This window comes from Meles meles, chromosome 4 (genome assembly GCF_922984935.1).
Source record: "Meles meles chromosome 4, mMelMel3.1 paternal haplotype, whole genome shotgun sequence".
Lineage (NCBI taxonomy): Eukaryota > Metazoa > Chordata > Mammalia > Carnivora > Mustelidae > Meles > Meles meles.
The window spans coordinates 46,752,073-46,770,626 of record NC_060069.1 but is presented as its reverse complement, the minus strand read 5'-3'; the positions used below and the strand labels follow the sequence as shown (position 1 = coordinate 46,770,626).

At 38.6% G+C, this 18,554-nt stretch overlaps 1 protein-coding gene across 1 annotated transcript in view; it reads right to left on the bottom strand.

Moving 5' to 3' along the window:
- Nucleotides 1-18,554, bottom strand: part of ATP13A4 (ATPase 13A4) — a 126,531-nt gene that overhangs the window by 38,796 nt on the left and 69,181 nt on the right. Inside the window, exons 9-14 of the mRNA XM_046002732.1 lie at nt 11,933-12,067; nt 9,012-9,182; nt 7,531-7,688; nt 6,723-6,911; nt 4,251-4,312; nt 1,127-1,277 (exon numbers count right to left, since the gene is read on the bottom strand). Of these exons, the coding sequence (XP_045858688.1) occupies nt 1,127-1,277; nt 4,251-4,312; nt 6,723-6,911; nt 7,531-7,688; nt 9,012-9,182; nt 11,933-12,067 (866 nt within the window). The remainder of the gene's footprint in view (nt 1-1,126; nt 1,278-4,250; nt 4,313-6,722; nt 6,912-7,530; nt 7,689-9,011; nt 9,183-11,932; nt 12,068-18,554) is intronic.

Sequence of the window (18,554 nt, the reverse complement as noted above, 5' to 3'; positions counted from 1 at the left end):
CTCGGCATGCTACAGAACCGTGCCCCACCACAGCTGGAAGGGACTCTAGAGACTGCCTCCTTCAGCAGGGCTAACACATGTACCACGGGGGTCCAGAGCTGCACCAGGATGCATGGTGTGGGGGTGGGCTTGTGGCTAAGTAGGTGGAAGGGGCTTCCCGCACTTCACGTGGTACTCAACCACAGCAACTCCAACTGTCGGTGTTTTATAGAATACTTCCGAATAAGGTTTCCTTTTTGTATATGAAGAAAGATAATTTTTGTGGGTTTTTTTTTATTATTATATTCAGTTAGCCACCATATAGTACATCAGGTTGAGATGAGCACTGGCTGTGATATACAGCTATGCAAATAAGGTTTCCTTTTAAGAAAAGATTCCAGCTTGTTTGCTTTGTTTTGTTTTGTTTTGTCTGCTTTATAGGAACACTGCTGATCTAATTCAGCCCTGTCGTTTTAAGGTCATGAGAGCCAGAGGCCCAACAAAAGGGCTGACTTCACAGGGTCAAGCAGAACAGAGCCAAAACTAGAACTGGGAAGCCAGACTACAGAACAAAGCCAGAACCAGAACTGGGAAGTCCGGAACTACACCGTTTGTTCTTAAATCTCCTTCAAAATTTCAACAGAAGTTCTTTCATGGTTTCCCTTTCTCTTGTTTTTAGCTTGGGAAACAAAATCAATATTTAATGAATAAGAATAAAACTTTCAGGAACAATGAGTTATCCTAAGCACAGAAGACAGTGCTGTTTCCTAATCCCCACGTTTTAGAAAACTTTAAAACCAGACCTTGCTCAAGAGTTGGAAAATAATTATACAATAATTATATTGTCTCGAGAGTTGGAAGATATATAATAATCATAATTACATTAATCCTATTAACCTGTAATGGTCCAGGCACACTACCAGGGATTTTTTTTAAGTGCATTATTCTATTTAATGCTCACAATAACCCTACAATGGAGATAATATTATTAGCCACATTGTACAGGTGCAGAAAACAGGCTTAGATTAGTTTGCATGTCACTACCACATGCCACTCTTTATTGTAAACCTCACACTTGTAAGTACTGAATCTGTGTTGTCCTGGCATTGAAAATGCTTCTGAGCTTCCGTGAAGAGCAGGGTCTTACCCAGGTGGTGGCTTCAAACATCTTGAGATCCAGAGGATCTCCCTGGATGGTCCCATCGAGAAGGATCAGAGAGTGGCAGCTAGCCATGGCGGCACACAGCGGGCCCCAAGGCAAAGACCTGCCCGAGGCAAAGCTGTGGATTTCCTGGAAGCTAAAGGAGAAAAGAAAAGGGGCTTCAGTCCTCTCCCTCCATGCCAAAATGGAGCTTCTGGAAGTAAATATCAATTTAAAAATTAATTTAGCATGGTTTGTTACATTAGTACCCATTCTCCAATCCGCAACGCCAGGTTAATAGTGTTTCATTTAGCCATCGTCCTTCTTTAAGTTCAGCAAGTATGAGAAAGGTCTCTGGGTTCTTTCAAGGTCTTTCTTTTCCCTGTTCTTTCTCTGCCACTGGTTTAGTTCCAGTGGTATGGAAAAAAAAACTAGAAGTATCACCTTTAGTTTGGAGCATATCCCTATTATCGTTTCTTCCTCTGGGGCTACACAGGAACCTCTAGCTCTGTCTCCAATGTGCAGATTCCAGACCTCTCACCATCCTAGTTGCTCTTTACTGGGAAAGTTTGTATTTGTCATAGTTTGCCTTCAAATGCAGTCTCCAGGATCAGATTACTATTTCTGATGATAAGAACATTGCAATGCTTTAAATATGGCCTTAGGTGGCTCTAGCCTTTTCTTCTTTTTTTTTTTTTAGTTTTATTTATTTATTTGACACACAGAGAGAGAGATCACAAATAGGCAGAGAGACAGGCAGAGAGATAAAGGGAAGCAGGCTCCCCACAGAGCAGAGAGCCAGATGTGGGGCTCGATCCCAGGACCCTGAGATCATGACCTAAGCTGAAGGCAGAGGCTTAACCCACTGAGCCACCCAGACGCCCCCATCCTTTTCTTCTTGAAAGCAACCACATAACAGTGTTAACTCATAATTCAGCCATATTTCTTCCTGCCTTTCTCATTCAAGCTTCCCTACAAGTTCAAAAACCTCTTGGCTGATTACCGACCCTGTTGATTGTTCCTATCATTATATATCAAAAGTTCAAGTTATCCTAGTGCTTTTCAACATATTCTCTAGTATTTCATTAAACATTAAGCAATCACCAGCAATGTGATTAACACAGAAGCTTAAGCTCACGCTGGAAAGCAAACACTGATAAGGTGGGGGAGGATCTTATTTTTAAGATGGCACACACTCTCATTACTGTGTACTGTGTACATTATTGATTAAATGTATCAATTTTTTTCAAATTTTAAACTTCTTTTTTAGTCATTAAAGCCAACTTTGACCTTTTTGAGAGAAGGAAGGAAAGGAGGAAGAAAGAGTGGCAGACCTAATTAATCACTCAATAACCTAAACATGATACCAATTATTTTTATTTAAATTTGACAGGCTGCTTTTAGAAATTGAAAGTTTTGTAGGTAAGATGATGTCAATTCAATAAGTAGAAAAGCATTTAAAAAATGGAACATAGTAAGTTCATGTTAAATTAAACAAACATTTGGGGCGCCTGGGTGGCTCAGTGGATTAAAACCTCTGCCTTCAGCTCAGGTCACAATCCCAGAGTCCTGGGATCAAGCCCCACATCGGGCTCTCTGCCCAGCAGGGAGCCTGCTTCCCTTCCTCTCTCTCTGCCTACTTGTGATTTCTATCAAATGAATAAATAAAATCTTTAAAAAAATAAATTAATTAAAAAAATAAACTAAATAAACATTTGTTATGCATGTGCTGTATGTACCTGGTATAATGCCACTAGGAACACAAATGTAAATAAGAAACACACTGCTGGGATACTTGGGTGGCTCAGTTGGTTAATCCTCTGCCTTCAGCTCAGGTCATGAACCCAGGGTCCTGGGATCGAGTCCTGCAAGGGGGTCCTTGCTTGGTGGGGAGCCTGCTTCTCCCACCACCCCTGCCTGCTACTCTGCCTACTTGTGCGCACTCTATCTCTCTCTGACAAATAAATAAATAAAATCTGAAAAAAAAAAAAAAAAAAAAGAAAGAAACACACTGCTCTCTGGATTTTTGCATATTTGAATAAATGCATACTTTTTTTTGTAGAAGCTGAGGTAGAAACATACTAGTTAACAGGATGACTAGATACATATCTAAATCTCTCTTTGAGAGAAAATAGAAATAACTTTAGAAGGTTTAAAACTTAGAAGAGGTTTCTTTTGTGGACTTAAGTGGCTAGAAGCACCAAGATTTATTTTTTAACCCAGGAAAGAGACCTGTCTATAAATAATAATTTAATATGAAAATGTATTAAACACATGTAATTAAAATCTTTTATGGGAAAATTCTAAGTCATCTGCAAAGCGAAGAAGAACAATAATGTACCCTTTAGTAATATATGTTTTTGCTACGAAAGTTGTTAAGTGTGAGAGGGAAACACTTTCATTAAAAAAGAAAAAAAAATGTAAATGTCAAATGTTTCCTGATCACAAGTGAAAGGTAGCGGCGAGAAAAAGCAGCCAAGGCTGCAAAGTCAGACATGGCCACAAGAGGGCCACCCAAGAGAGCTGTGCCAACCTTACCACCAGGAGCTGAAAATTGCTAAAAAATGAGTCTTTTCTGGCCAGACAGGAGGAGTTTCTGGCAACCATAAGATGGAGTTTCCAGAACTACAGTACCAGGGAAAATAAGTGCATTAGCTATGGCTCCAAGGTGTTCCTCTTCCTACAGCTCAGTGTACCCAGGTCCGAGCAGCGTTCTTCCTCCTGGCACACCTGAAGGCTTCAGTTTGTGCAAGGAACGTACCTCCTGAAGGGACAGTGTCCTGGTATTCTCTGAAGAGGTACCCGGGGTCAACTTTGGCCCCTGGCTAATATGATGACAGCAAATTACATTATATATATTTTTTAACTTTTTTTGCAAATTACATTTTAGCAAGGACTTGAAACTCCTCCATCTCCTAGGTTTGTGAGTGGCACAGGGCAGGGGGTGGTGGAGGGAGATATGCATGTTTTAGGAAGACTTGGAAGTGTTCAAAAAGAGAAATTCCATGAAAATACTATGTCAACCACTGCTCCAAAGCCAAAGTCAAAATGTCTTCATTATTAACTTTCAGGAGAAAATATTTTTTCTGGGGAAAGAGAAATGCGAATGCATTCGGTCCAGGGTACTCACCCACTCCTATCGCAGGGCACGACTCCCCAGAGATCCAAACCATCCCTTGTTAAGGTGCCTGTCTAAACAAAAACAAGCACTCGGTTTACTCTGAAGATTCCGCAGCCCTATAATGACAACCTATGAGGTATGTTTTAACAGGGAAATATATGTCACGAACACATTACTGAGATAAGCACTTCAAGGAAGGGCACGATGAAGTGGGTGCCTGGGGTCCCAGGCAGAAGCTTTGATGAACTCACACTGGTTGTCTGGCCAAGCTGGAGATAAAAGGAAGAAAGTGGTATCTGCCTTATTACTCCGGAGGCCGGTTTTGAGATCTAATGGTAGACTAAATGGATGGAGAAAGTTTCAGTAAGCCTGTAAGAAGGCTCACTGAGCAGAAGATAAAAAGTATGTCACCAGAAATAAGTAATGGAATAGACTTGGTTCCTGCTTTAAACAGATGGTTTGCTATTTGACACTAAAAAAAAGGTGTTTATTGATATTTCTCTCAGTGCAGGATAATGATGAAGAGCTTGGATTCATTTCCAACACCAGCTATATGACCTGGGCAAATTATTTAATCCATTTGAACATCAGAGCCCTTACCTGTAACATGCTTATAATCAAATAAGGTTGTTGTGAACATCAAATGGGGTAATTCAAAGAGCTTAACTTAATGTCTGACATAGAGTAGGACCAAATTGTAATGATAATTACTCATAATTATTACTTATTTTATTCAAATTCATGTCCTAATGGTCTTTCCCACCCCTGCTTCTTTTGCCAGGTCCAAGGAGGAGATGATCTCATCAATAGAACAGCCTTCTCTGTTATGCTAGTTTGATCACAAAATAATACTGAAATGCAGACAAGAGCCATGTTAACCTTCTGATCTTGGTAGATCACTCAGAGATTCTAGTAATTATATAATGCCACTCTGATCCCGTTAATTCTCTGTCATCAAAACCCCCAATGTACTGTTTAATAGGCACAGAGTTTCAGTTTGGGAAGATGGAAAAATTTTCAAGTTGGATAGTGGTGATGTACTTCGAACCACTTAAAAATGGCTAGAATGGTTAATGTACATTTTGTCACAATAAAAAATAAATTAAGAAAAAAGAGAAAAACAATTAAACAAAAACAAAAAACACCTCAAAGTTTCCCCACTCCCTAAAGAGTATGTATGAATTTCTTAGCCAGATGTTAAAGGTGCCTCCCATTACTAGTGTCTTGCTCTGGCCACAAACACAAGCCTTATTGCTTTTCTGAATCCATTTGTGTGCCCATGTCCACCTGCCTCTAATACCCTTGAATCGCATTAATTTTCTCTACCTATATTATGATGATGTGACATCTTAAAACCTTCTCTGGGGTTGGCCAGTTCTTACAGAGGTAGCAAGGAATTCAGCGTGTGTTTGACGTGTGAACTAACCAATCCTCTACCTGTCCCTTCCTCCTCAGGAGGCAATAGTTTTCTGCCTTCCTCATCCCAGGGCCAAGTGCCAGAGACAACCCTATAGCCCAAAGCTCACCCAGGTCATTCAAAGTAACCAATCATAATCTATGGCCTGACTTGCCTTCCCTAGAAAGACCCCAGTAAAGACCATGGCCTGAGCATTCCCCTCACTCCTGCTTTGCTACCTCATCAAAGACTGACATTCCTCCTGTGGCCTCACATGGCAAGCTGTGAGTGCCTCTTCTTACCAGGAGAACTGTGAATAAGGTTAAGCTTCTTTCAAAGGCAATGACCTCTTTCTGCAGTCATCAGTCATCTTCACAAATGGAGACCTGGGCACAAAACAGCCTGTCTTCTCCATCCTCTCCCTCACAGCTCCCACCCTCAACTAGTACAGACACAGACCAAAAGAATACATTCAAGAGAAGGTAGAGAACCAACCAGAGGCTGGTTATGAGTAACTGACAAATCATCAATTTTAAGCAATTACATTTTATATATTTTATAAATATATATATATATTGTATATTTTAAGCAATATACAACAGATGCAAAAATACAGTAAGGATTTGATTGGGGGCTTCCTATAACCAAGTCCAATTAACCGAGTAAAACACAGTTAAATAAACTCTTCCTTTTTTTACTCATTCATTAAATCAATAAACATTTATTGAGCACTGACTATACACTAGGCAATATTCTTAGCATTAGGGATACAGCAGTGACCATGGTAAAGGGCTTCAGTTTTGTTCTTTGTATGGGGCTTTGACCAGGAGGGACAGAATCCTATTTCATTGTGTTTTATAGAATATTGGAGCTGGAAGGACTGTAAAAGAGTCACTACTCCATATCTATTCTCCCTCCTCTAAACCCCAGCATCTGAGAGCCCAAGAGATGTGACTTTCCTAGATCACACACCCAACCAGAGAAAAAATGAAGTCCGATGCCACATCCTCTGTTTCCTGCCCCAGAAGAGTATGAAGAACCTGCACCAGATGACAATGATGGGAATGAGGATGAAATACACATACCTTATCAAAGCAGACAAGGTTTATTTGTCCACATACATTGATCCTCTGTGGGCTGATGCAAAAGATGCCTCTCTTCTTCAGCCTCCTCTGGGCATAGATAATGCCCGTGGTCAGAGCAGCAGGAAGAGCAGGAGGAACTGCAATTGTGATGACATCGAGGGCTTTCTTCACCACCTCCTCTGGAGGCTCCTGGGACAAAAAGTCACTCTTCAGCATTAACAGGTAAAGCAGTCCTGAATAGCATATGGCTTTTTTCTTTCTACTTCTTCTTCTTCTTCTTTTTTTTTTTTTTTTTTTTTTACTTTTTTGGTCAAATTCCCAGAAATGATAAAAGAGGGTCAAAGAGTATGGCTCTCATAAATTTTTCAAAGTCCAGTGAAAAGGTTTGTAATGCTTCATACTATGACCAGCAGAGAACGACGTACAAATCTGCCGTGACATCACTGACATTGGGTATCTGGGTTTTATTTTAAATTCCTTATTTAATAACTATAAAACACTACATTAGTGGGATAAATAAATTCTCAGATTGAAAATGAAAAAATAGCATAAGGAAAAGTGTACCAGATGAGAGGCATGTTGATAGCTCAATAAACGGTGCTTCGTCCCTCTGGATCTTATTTTTACCATATGACTTGGTGATCAGTCTCTGATATGGGGGAACTGTGAGTGTATGTGCAGGTTTCAGTGTTCGGCCTTGTTTCCCAGGTTTGTAAACCATGCCTGAGATTAAGGTCAACACGCAGAGTGTAAATGATACATAGACAAGTGTATGTGTGCGTGTAGTAAAAGAACAAAAGCAGTTTACCCCGCTGAGCACATAGACGCACAAAGTATAGATCATCCCGATGGTTGCTGTCCCTACAAGGCACAGGAGGAACATGATGGCATCCCGGTAGAGCTTAAAGTTCATTGGCTTCGGGTAGAGAATGGATCTCACGAGGTCCCCTTTGGCAGTGTTGAATCCTGGAGTAACAAACACACACTCCACATTCTCAGGATGAGTTTCCGTAGTGTAGTGGTTATCACGTTCGCCTCACACATTCTCAGGATGACACATCCTACTGCTAGTGCTCTTCTAAGCCCCAACGTGGCCTTCATTTTTCTCTAGAGATATTTAAACAGTGCTGAAGCCCAAGGACTGTTAAAGGATAATTGCGAAAATAGCCCGAGTGCTGGAATGGAAATATCTCACCACACCGATTTCAGAGCCTCTTCCTCTCTGATCTTTCTTCTCTCTACTTTCAATTCCAATGCCTTCCAGAACAAGGAAACCACCGCACTGAGGTCAGAGCACAGCTTTTCCAAGCATATCTTCATTTTTTTTTTTTTCAGATTTTATTTATTTTAGAGACAGCATGCATGAGAGTGGAGTTAGGGGCAGAAGGACAGGGACAAGCAGACTTGGGCTGAGTGCCCAGCTCAACATGGGGCTCGGTCTCACAACCTTGAGATCATGACCAGAGCCAAAATTAGGAGTTGGATGCTTGACTGAGCCACACAGGTACCCCCAAGTATAACATCATTTTAAGGGAATGACTCATGAGCATTCACACACACACACACACACACACACACACACACACACACACATGTTGTTGGTTTTAAACCATATGACCCACTAAATACCAATGGACTTAATTTCTAATACTTTTCAGTGTCAAGCTTTCAGTTTCTAACCCTGCCCAGAAAGCACTTGCAATTTGGGGTTAAAAGATCCAGGTTCAGGGCGCCTGGGTGGCTCAGTGGATTAAGCCGCTGCCTTCAGCTCAGGTCATGATCTCAGGGTCCTGGAATCGAGCCCCGCATCGGGCTCTCTGCTCAGCGGGGAGCCTGCTTCCTCCTCTCTCTCTGCCTGCCTCTCTGCCTACTTGTGATCTCTCTCTCTCTGTCAAATAAATAAATAAAATCTTTTAAAAAAAAAAAAAGATCCAGGTTCTAAGTCCAGCTCTGTCGGTGACTAGCTGTGTCATTTTTTTAAGTATGCTTGGATTGTGCTGAACTCAGCCTATTTACATATGAAGTTGGAAAAGTCATCTTTACTGTGCGGATTTGATATGTGGAAATAGTTTCTAAACCACAAAACACATAAATAGTAACTTTCATCAGTATTACTTTTACTAAAAAGGCATACACCGTAGTACAATTCACACTTAAAATATAAAAATTTATATATATTTGGCTTATAGCCTAAAAATTATTCCTTACTTAATAAATTTAAGGCACTAGACAAATGGAGCAAAAATATTTCATTAAAGTAACAAAATAAAAGAAAAACTCCTAACTCACCAGTCTGCAGCACCACTGCTTTCACGGTCCCAGAACAGGCTCCCTTGGCTTGGATAATCTCTGTCCCACAGAAGAGGACATGTCGTTTATAGTCTGCTTCACTCTGTGTTTTCCAGGGCTCAGAGCTCTCTGTCTTGGGTAGCGGAGTTTTAGTCACTGGAATACTTTCTCCTATAAAAATCCAAGCATCTCATTTTGTGAGGTAAGGAGCCTTCACTCTTTTAAATCACGCATGCTCTGACTCAGCATGTGGCAGACATTTGTTATAAGCCTGCCTTGGGGGAAGGGACAACCCTAGGTTTTAGGTATACAAGGAGAAAGAAACATGGTTCTTGTTTTTAAGAGATTTATAGTCCAGACAAATAAGTATAATGTTGTATTATAAATATTACAAGTTTTGTAACATCACACATGGATGCTCAAAAAGGCTAGAAATAGCTACATGGGGAATGGCAAGTTGTGCATTCCAGAATGTAGGGTGTTGGGGAGTGAATGGCTATGAGACCTGTGGAGGAGCCAAAGCATGGATGGCCTAAGCGCACATATTTACGTGTTGAAATGGTTTTCATAGGCATTAGTGGCAGAAGAGGGGTGGGGAGATATTTCATTGCTTTCTTCAGGAGACTAACATCGTATTTGTGTATAAGAGAGAGCACTCTGTCTGCTGTTTGGGAGTAGACTGAAGTCTGGTGAGACTGTAGGCTGGACATCCAGTTGGACAGAATGAGGTCTGAACTACAGCAGTTGGCAGTGGGAGCAGAGAGAAAGTGCTGGATTTGAGAAATAAAGAGGTAAGAAGTTATAAAATTGGGGGAGTTCTTTTTATCTTGGCAGGTCATAGGGACAGAGAAATTCAAAATGGCTTCCTGGTTTCCAACTTGGGGAAAATGAGCAGAGGGTAGGGTTTGTTGTCAACACAGGGATTATAGGAGGAAGGAAAAAGTGCCTTTGGTCACCATGAGTTGGAGACGCCTTGTGGAATGGCTCTTCTGAGATGTCTTGCATTTATTAAATTGGGTCTGGACTTCAGGGGAGAGGCCAGAGACATTTAGTCAGATTCCCCACCTTACAGACTATGATTAAAGCTGTGGGAGAGATGAGATTATTAGGGACCACGTGTGCGGATCGAAGAGGATAGGGCTAGGGCATAGCTCTGAGCAACACCAACAATGAAGAGTACAGGGGAGAAGGAGCAGCACAGGATGCTGGATAGTGTTGTCAGGGGTAGAAGAACTTGGAGAGAAGGAACAATCGTGGAAAATTAGGGAGAAGAGTTCGCCAAAGGAAGAGATGGTCAGAATAGTCAAAAGCAACAGAGAGGTGCATAAGAGAAATCCGCAGAATCCTTTGAATTTGGCAATTGGAACAAGGGTGACTTACCAGTGCAGTGGGGACAGATTGGGGCAGGGTGAAGTGTTAGTACAAGGTGGTGAATGAAGTTACAGAAATAATTAGGGACCGTTCTGAGAAACAAAACTTATAAAGCCTTCCACTGGTCTTTGCAGAGTGGGCAGGTCAAAGTCAGATATATACGCTGCACTTGTGCAAGAAAGTGGTCCTTAGCACTGCACAAGTCCCAGTACTCAGAGATTTTTAAAAATCCACATATTCCTTATAGGAAGAAACCTGGCATGCCACACATTTTAAAATTTTTTGGTAAAGTTAATAGAAGAAAGATATGTGTTCTTGTCTCTATTTCATGCCTTCTTGGGTTGCCCAGGGGAAATGGATCCAATTTGGGCTTTCATGGGAATCATAGTAAGTCAGTGTGTCTTCTCGGCGCCCTGGTCCATCCATGTAAAAGACTTTATGATTCTTCTTTTTCTTACAGAAATGTTGGCAAACATCTCCTCAAAGGTAGGCATGAGAACTCAAATCACTGTGACCTTGAACAAGTCACTTTGCCTTTCTGGACCTCAGTTTCCATATCCATGAGACGTAGTGACGTCTAAGGTCTCCCCTCACCCCCAGCTCTAGCATGTTATTTAAAAATGAAATACAGTTAGCCCAAAATTCTTAGTGTGTATTTTCACAGCAGCGGATGTGCCAAATCCTGTGTCATGAACTTCTTGACATGTTCAGGCCAAGCCAAAAAGAGCTTGGACTTGATCATCTGGGTTTCAGAAGGTCATCAACAGCTCTCATATCCTCCACGTTTATTTGAAGATATATTTTATATGAAAACACTAAACATAAAAGTCACCGTTGAGAAGAATGGATAAGGAAGATGTGGTACATACACACGATAGAGTATTATGCCTCCATCAGAAAGGATGAATACCCAACTTTTGTAGCAGCATGGACGGGACTGGAAGAGATTATGCTGAGTGAAATAAGTCAAGCAGAGAGAGTCAAGTATCATATGGTTTCACTTATTTGTGGAGCATAACAAAGAACATGGAGGACATGGGGAGATGGAGAGGAGAAGGGAGTTGAGCGAAATTGGAAGGGGAGATGAACCATGAGAGACTATGGACTCTGAAAAACAACCTGAGGGTTTTGAAGGGGCGGGGGTGGGAGGTTGGGGAACCAGGTGGTGGGTAATAGGGAGGGCACGTATTGCATGGAGCACTGGGTGTGGTGCAAAAACAATGAATACTGTTACGCTGAAAATAAATTAAATTTAAAAAAAAGTCACCTTTTTGATTCTGAAATGTCTAAAGATCTCTACAGCCTTTTAAAATAAAATGACAGGGTTGCAATACCCTTTGTTCAAGAAGAAAATGCTAAGCACTCAGAAAGTTACAACTGTATCAAACTTAGCACATAGAAAGCAGCTTTAATTTGAACCTCAGAACCATCCAGAGCATCCTGCTGGGGAGAAGGCCCCACAGCAGCCCCATCCTCTGCCACTATTGTTCAGATAGAGGAGGAAGCTGGGAGAGCTTGCAGAGCCTGTAAGTCGTGAGACAGAACCATACCTGTCAGCATGCCTTCATCTACCACACAGCTGCCGTCAATCAGGATGGCATCGCATGGCATTTGCATTTTGTTCCCTGTCAAAACTAATAGATCTCCAGGTACCAAGAAGCGTGATTCCAGCTCTTGGACTCCAGCTGAAAGTGTGAGATGGTAGAGTCAAGTCAGATTTTTTTTTCCCCACAAAAACATAATCTAACAACTCCCTTAATTGGACATCAATGAAAAAACAACCGGGACATTTTTAAAAGGGAAGCTGTTCCTCAACATTGATTCGAAATCTGGAAATAATAAGGAAAAAAGTAATAAGTTACATAAAATAAAAACCTTTGTGTGGTAAAACAATAAATAAATAAGCAGAGAAAAATACTAAAGACAAATTCAGAAAATATGTTTGAAACTTATATTATATTCTATTACAAAAGATTAACATTGCTGATATATAAAGAACTCCTGAAGAAAAAAGAGAGATGTATAGCAAATGACTATAGCAAAATTGCTAGAGATGTTAGCATTTTACATGTGTGCATGCACACACACAATGTAAGTGACATGTTAAACATTTGAAGAGATCTCCTTCTTATTCATAACTTAAAAATTGGAAGTACCTTCCTGCCTGCCTGCCTTCCTTCCTTCCTGTCTGCTTTCTTATAGTTCTTTCCTTCCTTACTCAGCCCCAAAGCTATAGACGTTAAACAAGCTAGGCATCCTTGCAGAAGGTTGGGGATGTGGTTGGCAGCCTGCTGCAGGTGTTGGAGACTAACCAGGATGGACAGGTGTTTCCTGGTGTGGGGCATGTTTTCAGAGCCCAAGGAGGGAGAGAAGGGCCCCAAATGGTGACAGTGGCCTGGTGTGAGCTGTTGGAGTCCAAGCAGTGAAAAAGGTGTCTACATGGAAGTGAGGGAGAGAATCAGTAATGAGAGATGATGGGTTACACCCAGCAGGGATTGATAGAATGAGTAGATACAATGAGGCTAATGAGAGCCAGGTTTCTTATGAAGAAAGGGAGTTACAAATATGGATGGAAATAAAACTAGACTGAACACTGTGGTATTGGATTAGAATTGGAGACAACAATGTAAACCGATGGTTTTCAATAGATAATAGATAAAAAATAAAATAGCTGTAAATGAATATGTATAATACATGTATATAATATGTTTGCTTGTCTTTCTTATACATACATTCACTAATTCTGTTCTCTGAGAGGGACTAGGAGTAATGAAATTCCAATAATGATGTGCATATCTAGTGCCCAAATTTTATTCCTTCCCCCAAAAAAGAATCAGGGTTCCTTAAGGAAATGGATGATTACAAAGCTGGGCCAAAAAAAAAAATCATATAAGCTGGAACATTTTGTTGCACCATTAAGTAAAAAAGTGCCCAAAGAAAGATGGAGGCAGATAGAAAAAACATCAAAGCCAACTTAACAGACTCTCATTGCCCAAACCTGTAATGATTTGAGCATCACAGTAAATAATGATAAATGAACTATAAACCCATAAAATAAAATAGGAATTCATGAGTCCATATGACATAAGTAAATGGATAAATAAATGGGGAGAAAAGATGTAATTAGAAAATCATGATTTGGCAACTATCAAAGTAATAATTCAGCTAAGAAATGGCAATGGATACAACTAGTGGGTAAATTTAATGAGGATGGCTTGTTTATATAGTCTCAAGTATCTCTCAACACAAGAACTATTAATTACAAAGGACAAAAGAGTAAATTTACAATGGAGAAACCTGGAAGATACTATTTAATTAAGTGATCCAAAGTAACATCATTAGTAATGGGACAAATTTAAATTATGTACCACCCGAGAGGAAACAATGAGAACATGGGATCACTTCTATGATATTCCAGCCCAAAGTGCATAACCTGAATTGAACTATGAGGAAACATCAGACAAATCCAAATTGAGAGACATTCCACAAAATAACCAGAGTCAAGGGAGTCAAGATCATGAAGTCAAGGTAAGATTGAAGATTAAAGAGATGTGTCAAACAATACTTCTGTATAATTCTAAATCCTCTCCTATAAAGAACATTATTAAGACCACGAGATGAACCATGAGAGACTATGGACTCTGAAAAACAACCAGAGGGTTTTGAAGGGGCGGGGGGTGGGGGCGGTGGGAGGTTGAGGAACCAGGTGATGGGTAATAGGGAGGGCACGTACTGCATGGAGCACTGGGTGTGATGTCAAAACAATGAACACTGTTATGCTGTAAATAAACAAATAAACGAATAAAAAAAAACCACACACACACACACACACACACAAAAACCACTAGAAAAATTTGGATGGGGGTTGAGCATCAGTTGCTATTAATATGTCAATATTTACTTCCTGATGTTAATGGTTGCACTGTCATTTAGGTAGAAGAATGTTCTTGTCTTTGAGAAATATACACTACAATATGTAGGAGTCATCGAGCCATATGTTGGCAACTTACTCTCAAATGGCTCAGGGAAAAAGTTATTTGAACTATTCTTGTAACTTTTCTGTAAGTTTTAAGTTATTTCCTAAAAAAAGAAAAAATAAATACATCTAACATTGCCCACCTAGCTAATTAGAAAAAGGTAAAAATTTGCCAGCATATTCTGTCAACAAGTCTATGCAGAAACACACATTTCTGGCACAAACTCAAGCTGGTACAATCTCCATGGAAAGAAATTTGGCTCGATCTATCTAGCAAAAGAACATACATGCATTTACTCTTTAACTCAGCAATTTCAGTTCTCAAAATCTATGCCAAAGATAGACTGGTGGAAATAAGAAAAGACAATATATGCACAAGCCTTTTGATTACAGCACTATCTTTATAGTAAAAAACTAAAAAATAAAATAAAATAAAAACCTTTCAATAAAGATCTGATTGAATAAACAATGGTTCCCCCATACATGAGAGTACTAGAAAGCTGAAATAATGAGCAAAAAATGTTATATATTCTGCTATGAAAGAATCTCTAGGAAACATATTTAAGTATGTAAATACACCTGAAGCTAATATAACATTGTACATCAACTATGTTTCAATATTTTTAAAAAGCAGGTGAAGCAAACACGCCAGCAAATGTGAGCTAAACCTGCATGGTATATCCCTGTTATCTAAGCAGCAGTGTAAATATATACACTATTTTGTATATATACTATATAGAAATGGATATTATATATAATTTCTTTGTATCTTGTAAATGTAAGAATAAATCAAAAACAAAAAAAATTATTCTTACAGAGACAGCAAGTGCACAAGGTAGAGAAAAGAGGGATAGGAGCCAGACTTCCTGAATGTTTTGACTTACAGGTTTAACTTTTGAACCATGTAGATATTTGATATAATATCTATTTTTTTAAAGATTTTATTTATTTGACAGAGAGAGATCACAAGTAGGCAGAGAGGCAGGCAGAGAGAGAGGAAGGGAAGCAGGCTCCCAGCTGAGCAGAGAGTCCGATGCGGGACTCGATCCCAGGGCTCTGAGATCATGACCAGAGCCGAAGGCAGAGGCTGAACCCACTGAGTCACCCAGGTGCCCCTAATATAATATCTATTTTATTATTTGATATATTATTTGATATTTGATACATTATTTGATATGATATCTATAATATTTGATATATCTATTTTATATAATTTATATATTTAATATATAATTTTATTAAATCTATGATTATATATTTTTATATAATATATATTTGTGTATAATACCCACATAAACGAATACAAAAATATATTTGAAAAGTTAACACTAAAAATCTAAAGCAAAATGAATGAGATAAACCTATTGAGTTGCTGATATAACCATACAGAGAAGAACCATTTCAAGCAACTTTGAAATATAAGTTTTTTTAAACATATAATTTGTACATTTCATATGGTATATCACAAAAGAGGAAAAGAAAAACTCCAACAAAATCTCAAATTGTTTTTAGGAATTATATTCCTCCCAGGTGTTTTGGCTTTCAACTCTGAGATTACTGTGTATGAGGTATAGAGCAAATGAGTAATCTGTTGCTTTCATTGAGAATTGCAACTTCTGAGATAAAGGAGAGACTAAAGTAAAATCCACAAAGTTAAGTAAAAAGCCTGCAGTTCTAAACTTGAATTTGAAATGTCAGAAGATGGGGGTTAAGCATCCAACTCTTGATTACAACTCAGGTCATGATCTCAAGGTTGTGAGATCGAGCCCCGTGTCAGGCTCTGGGCTGGGCATGGAGCTTGCTTAAGATTTTCTCTCCCTCTGCCACTCTGCCTACTCTTTCTCTCTCCCTCTCTAAAAAGAAATGTCAGAAGACTAGGTCTGTCTTCTGAAAAGGCCAAACAATAGTGACTAACACCATAGAAATGAACACTCTGAGTGCTCTGGTTGAGGTCTATAATGATATATAAGAGCTCTTTGGAAAAAAGGATGTGTCCAGGTTTGGAGCAGGAATTGTCCAAGGTAAGTTTGGAATATCATATCATATCAGAAAGCAACAAAACTTTTAAAGGCTACTGGGGTCATAGAATAATTCAGAAGCCAACTGAGGAGGCACTCAAAAGCCAAAGAAGAGAAAATTTGAGCACAGTAAGAATAAAAATTGCCATGGATGGAAATGTGTCGCCCCATATGAACGCATAATGACACTAAAAAATCCTTTAGGTAATGCTAGAGGATCAACCCATTATTCCGAAAGCTAGCACATGAAAGGAAATAATCAAATATTAATCTTGTCTTTCTTAAACAAACTGAATCTCAGGGTAATGAAATGGTTGAGGAGAGTGTTTTTTTTTTTACATAAATATTCCCCTTAGTATGTGAAAATCATATGATAGAAGTAGAAATTTCAAACTCTTAATGAAATAGTTAATCTAAGTCATAAATATTTATGTCTGCTAACATCACTAAAAGAAGATAATCAGTATGTATCTCACATTGGAAGTATGCGATATTAACTATGAAATATTCTTGTCAAAAACTCAAGCCTCTAACAACCAATTTACAGGAAGTGTAAACCACAGAAAATCGTGTTAAATAATTTTGTGAATATGTAACCAATATAATCTAAACTGTAGAACCCCTAGGATGAACTATTTGCTTTCCTCAATAAAAAATTTGTGAGGAAAAAAGTAAGATATAAAGGAAGGAATGTGTAGAGTTCAAAGAAACTAGGATAACTAGTAGCAAGATGTGGGCTTTATTTGAACATTATTTGAAAATATACGCATGTATAAGCACATACTTGTGATTCAATTGGGAAAATTTCAACCCTTCTATGTAATTGATTTTTTTTAATTATGGAATTATTTTAGTTTTTTTAGGCAAAAGAATTAAAAAGGAATCTTTATATTTTACATATATACTGCATTTTTTTCAAATTAAATTATATGATATCTGAGATAGTTCAAAAATAATCCAGAGAGAGGGATGAAAAAGATTCAATGTGTTATAATTGTTGAGTCTCAGTGATTGCTACATGGGATTTCATTATCATATTCTTCCCATTGTTGTATGTATGCCAAACATTTCATCACAAAAGGTTAAACAAGAAAATGATGAGGGTGTTTTTAAAAGGGGAAGTTTTACTTCAGCTACAAAAAGGAGCAGATTTATCTTCTCATCCGAAACAAGTGAGATATACATATATTCATATATGTATCAATATTCATATACAAAATATATGAAACAATGGTTTTAAATACCTAACATAAACAACAAAAGACAGGAAACAAGTGAAGGTGCCCTACAATTGCTCAGTTTACTGTCTTTAGAGAGTTCCCAGGCCATTGTGCAGGAAGGGGGAACCCAGACAAAATCCAGAGGTCTCCCTGACTTCAGAATACAGACATGACAGTCTATAGAGACGAATAATCACATGCATTTGAAGAAGGTACTAGCAAATGAACAATTGAACATACACCTTTTGAACTACAACTCACGATAGCATCAAAATCATGAAATATTTAGGAATGCATCTTAGAATGTGTAAGACCCATACACTGAACACTGCAAAACATTGCTGAGAGAAATCAAAGACCAAATTAACAAAGATTGAAAAATGGAGACATATACCATATCCATAAGACAGAAACCCCAAATTTATTGACATATCCATTTTTCACAAATTAATCTATAGGTTCAACACAATCCTAATCAAAATTTCATGTTTTTTTCTTGTTAGAAACTGACAGTTTGATTCTAAGTCAAAGGTTCCAATATCAGCAAAGCAACACTGAAAAGAAGAACAAAGCTAAAGGACTAACATCATCCTATTTAAAGACTTATTTTTTTCTTCATTCACCCCTCCTTTGTTTTTTTTAAAACTTTCCTTTATTTTTTCAGTGTTCCAAGATTCATCATTTATGCATAACTAATTATAAAGCTATTTGATGGTATTGGTATAAAGACAAGCAGATGGATGAGTAGAACAGAACAGTGAGTCCAGAAACAGATCCACCTGAGTATGAGCAATATTTGACCAAGATGCAAAGACAGCCCAGTGGAGAAAGGACAGTCCTTTCAACAAATGGTATTGAAATACTTGAATGTCTATTTGCAAAGAATGAACTTCAATTTAAAAAAACCTCGAAATGCCATATAGATCTAAATGTGAAAGCTAAAACTGAATATTTTAAA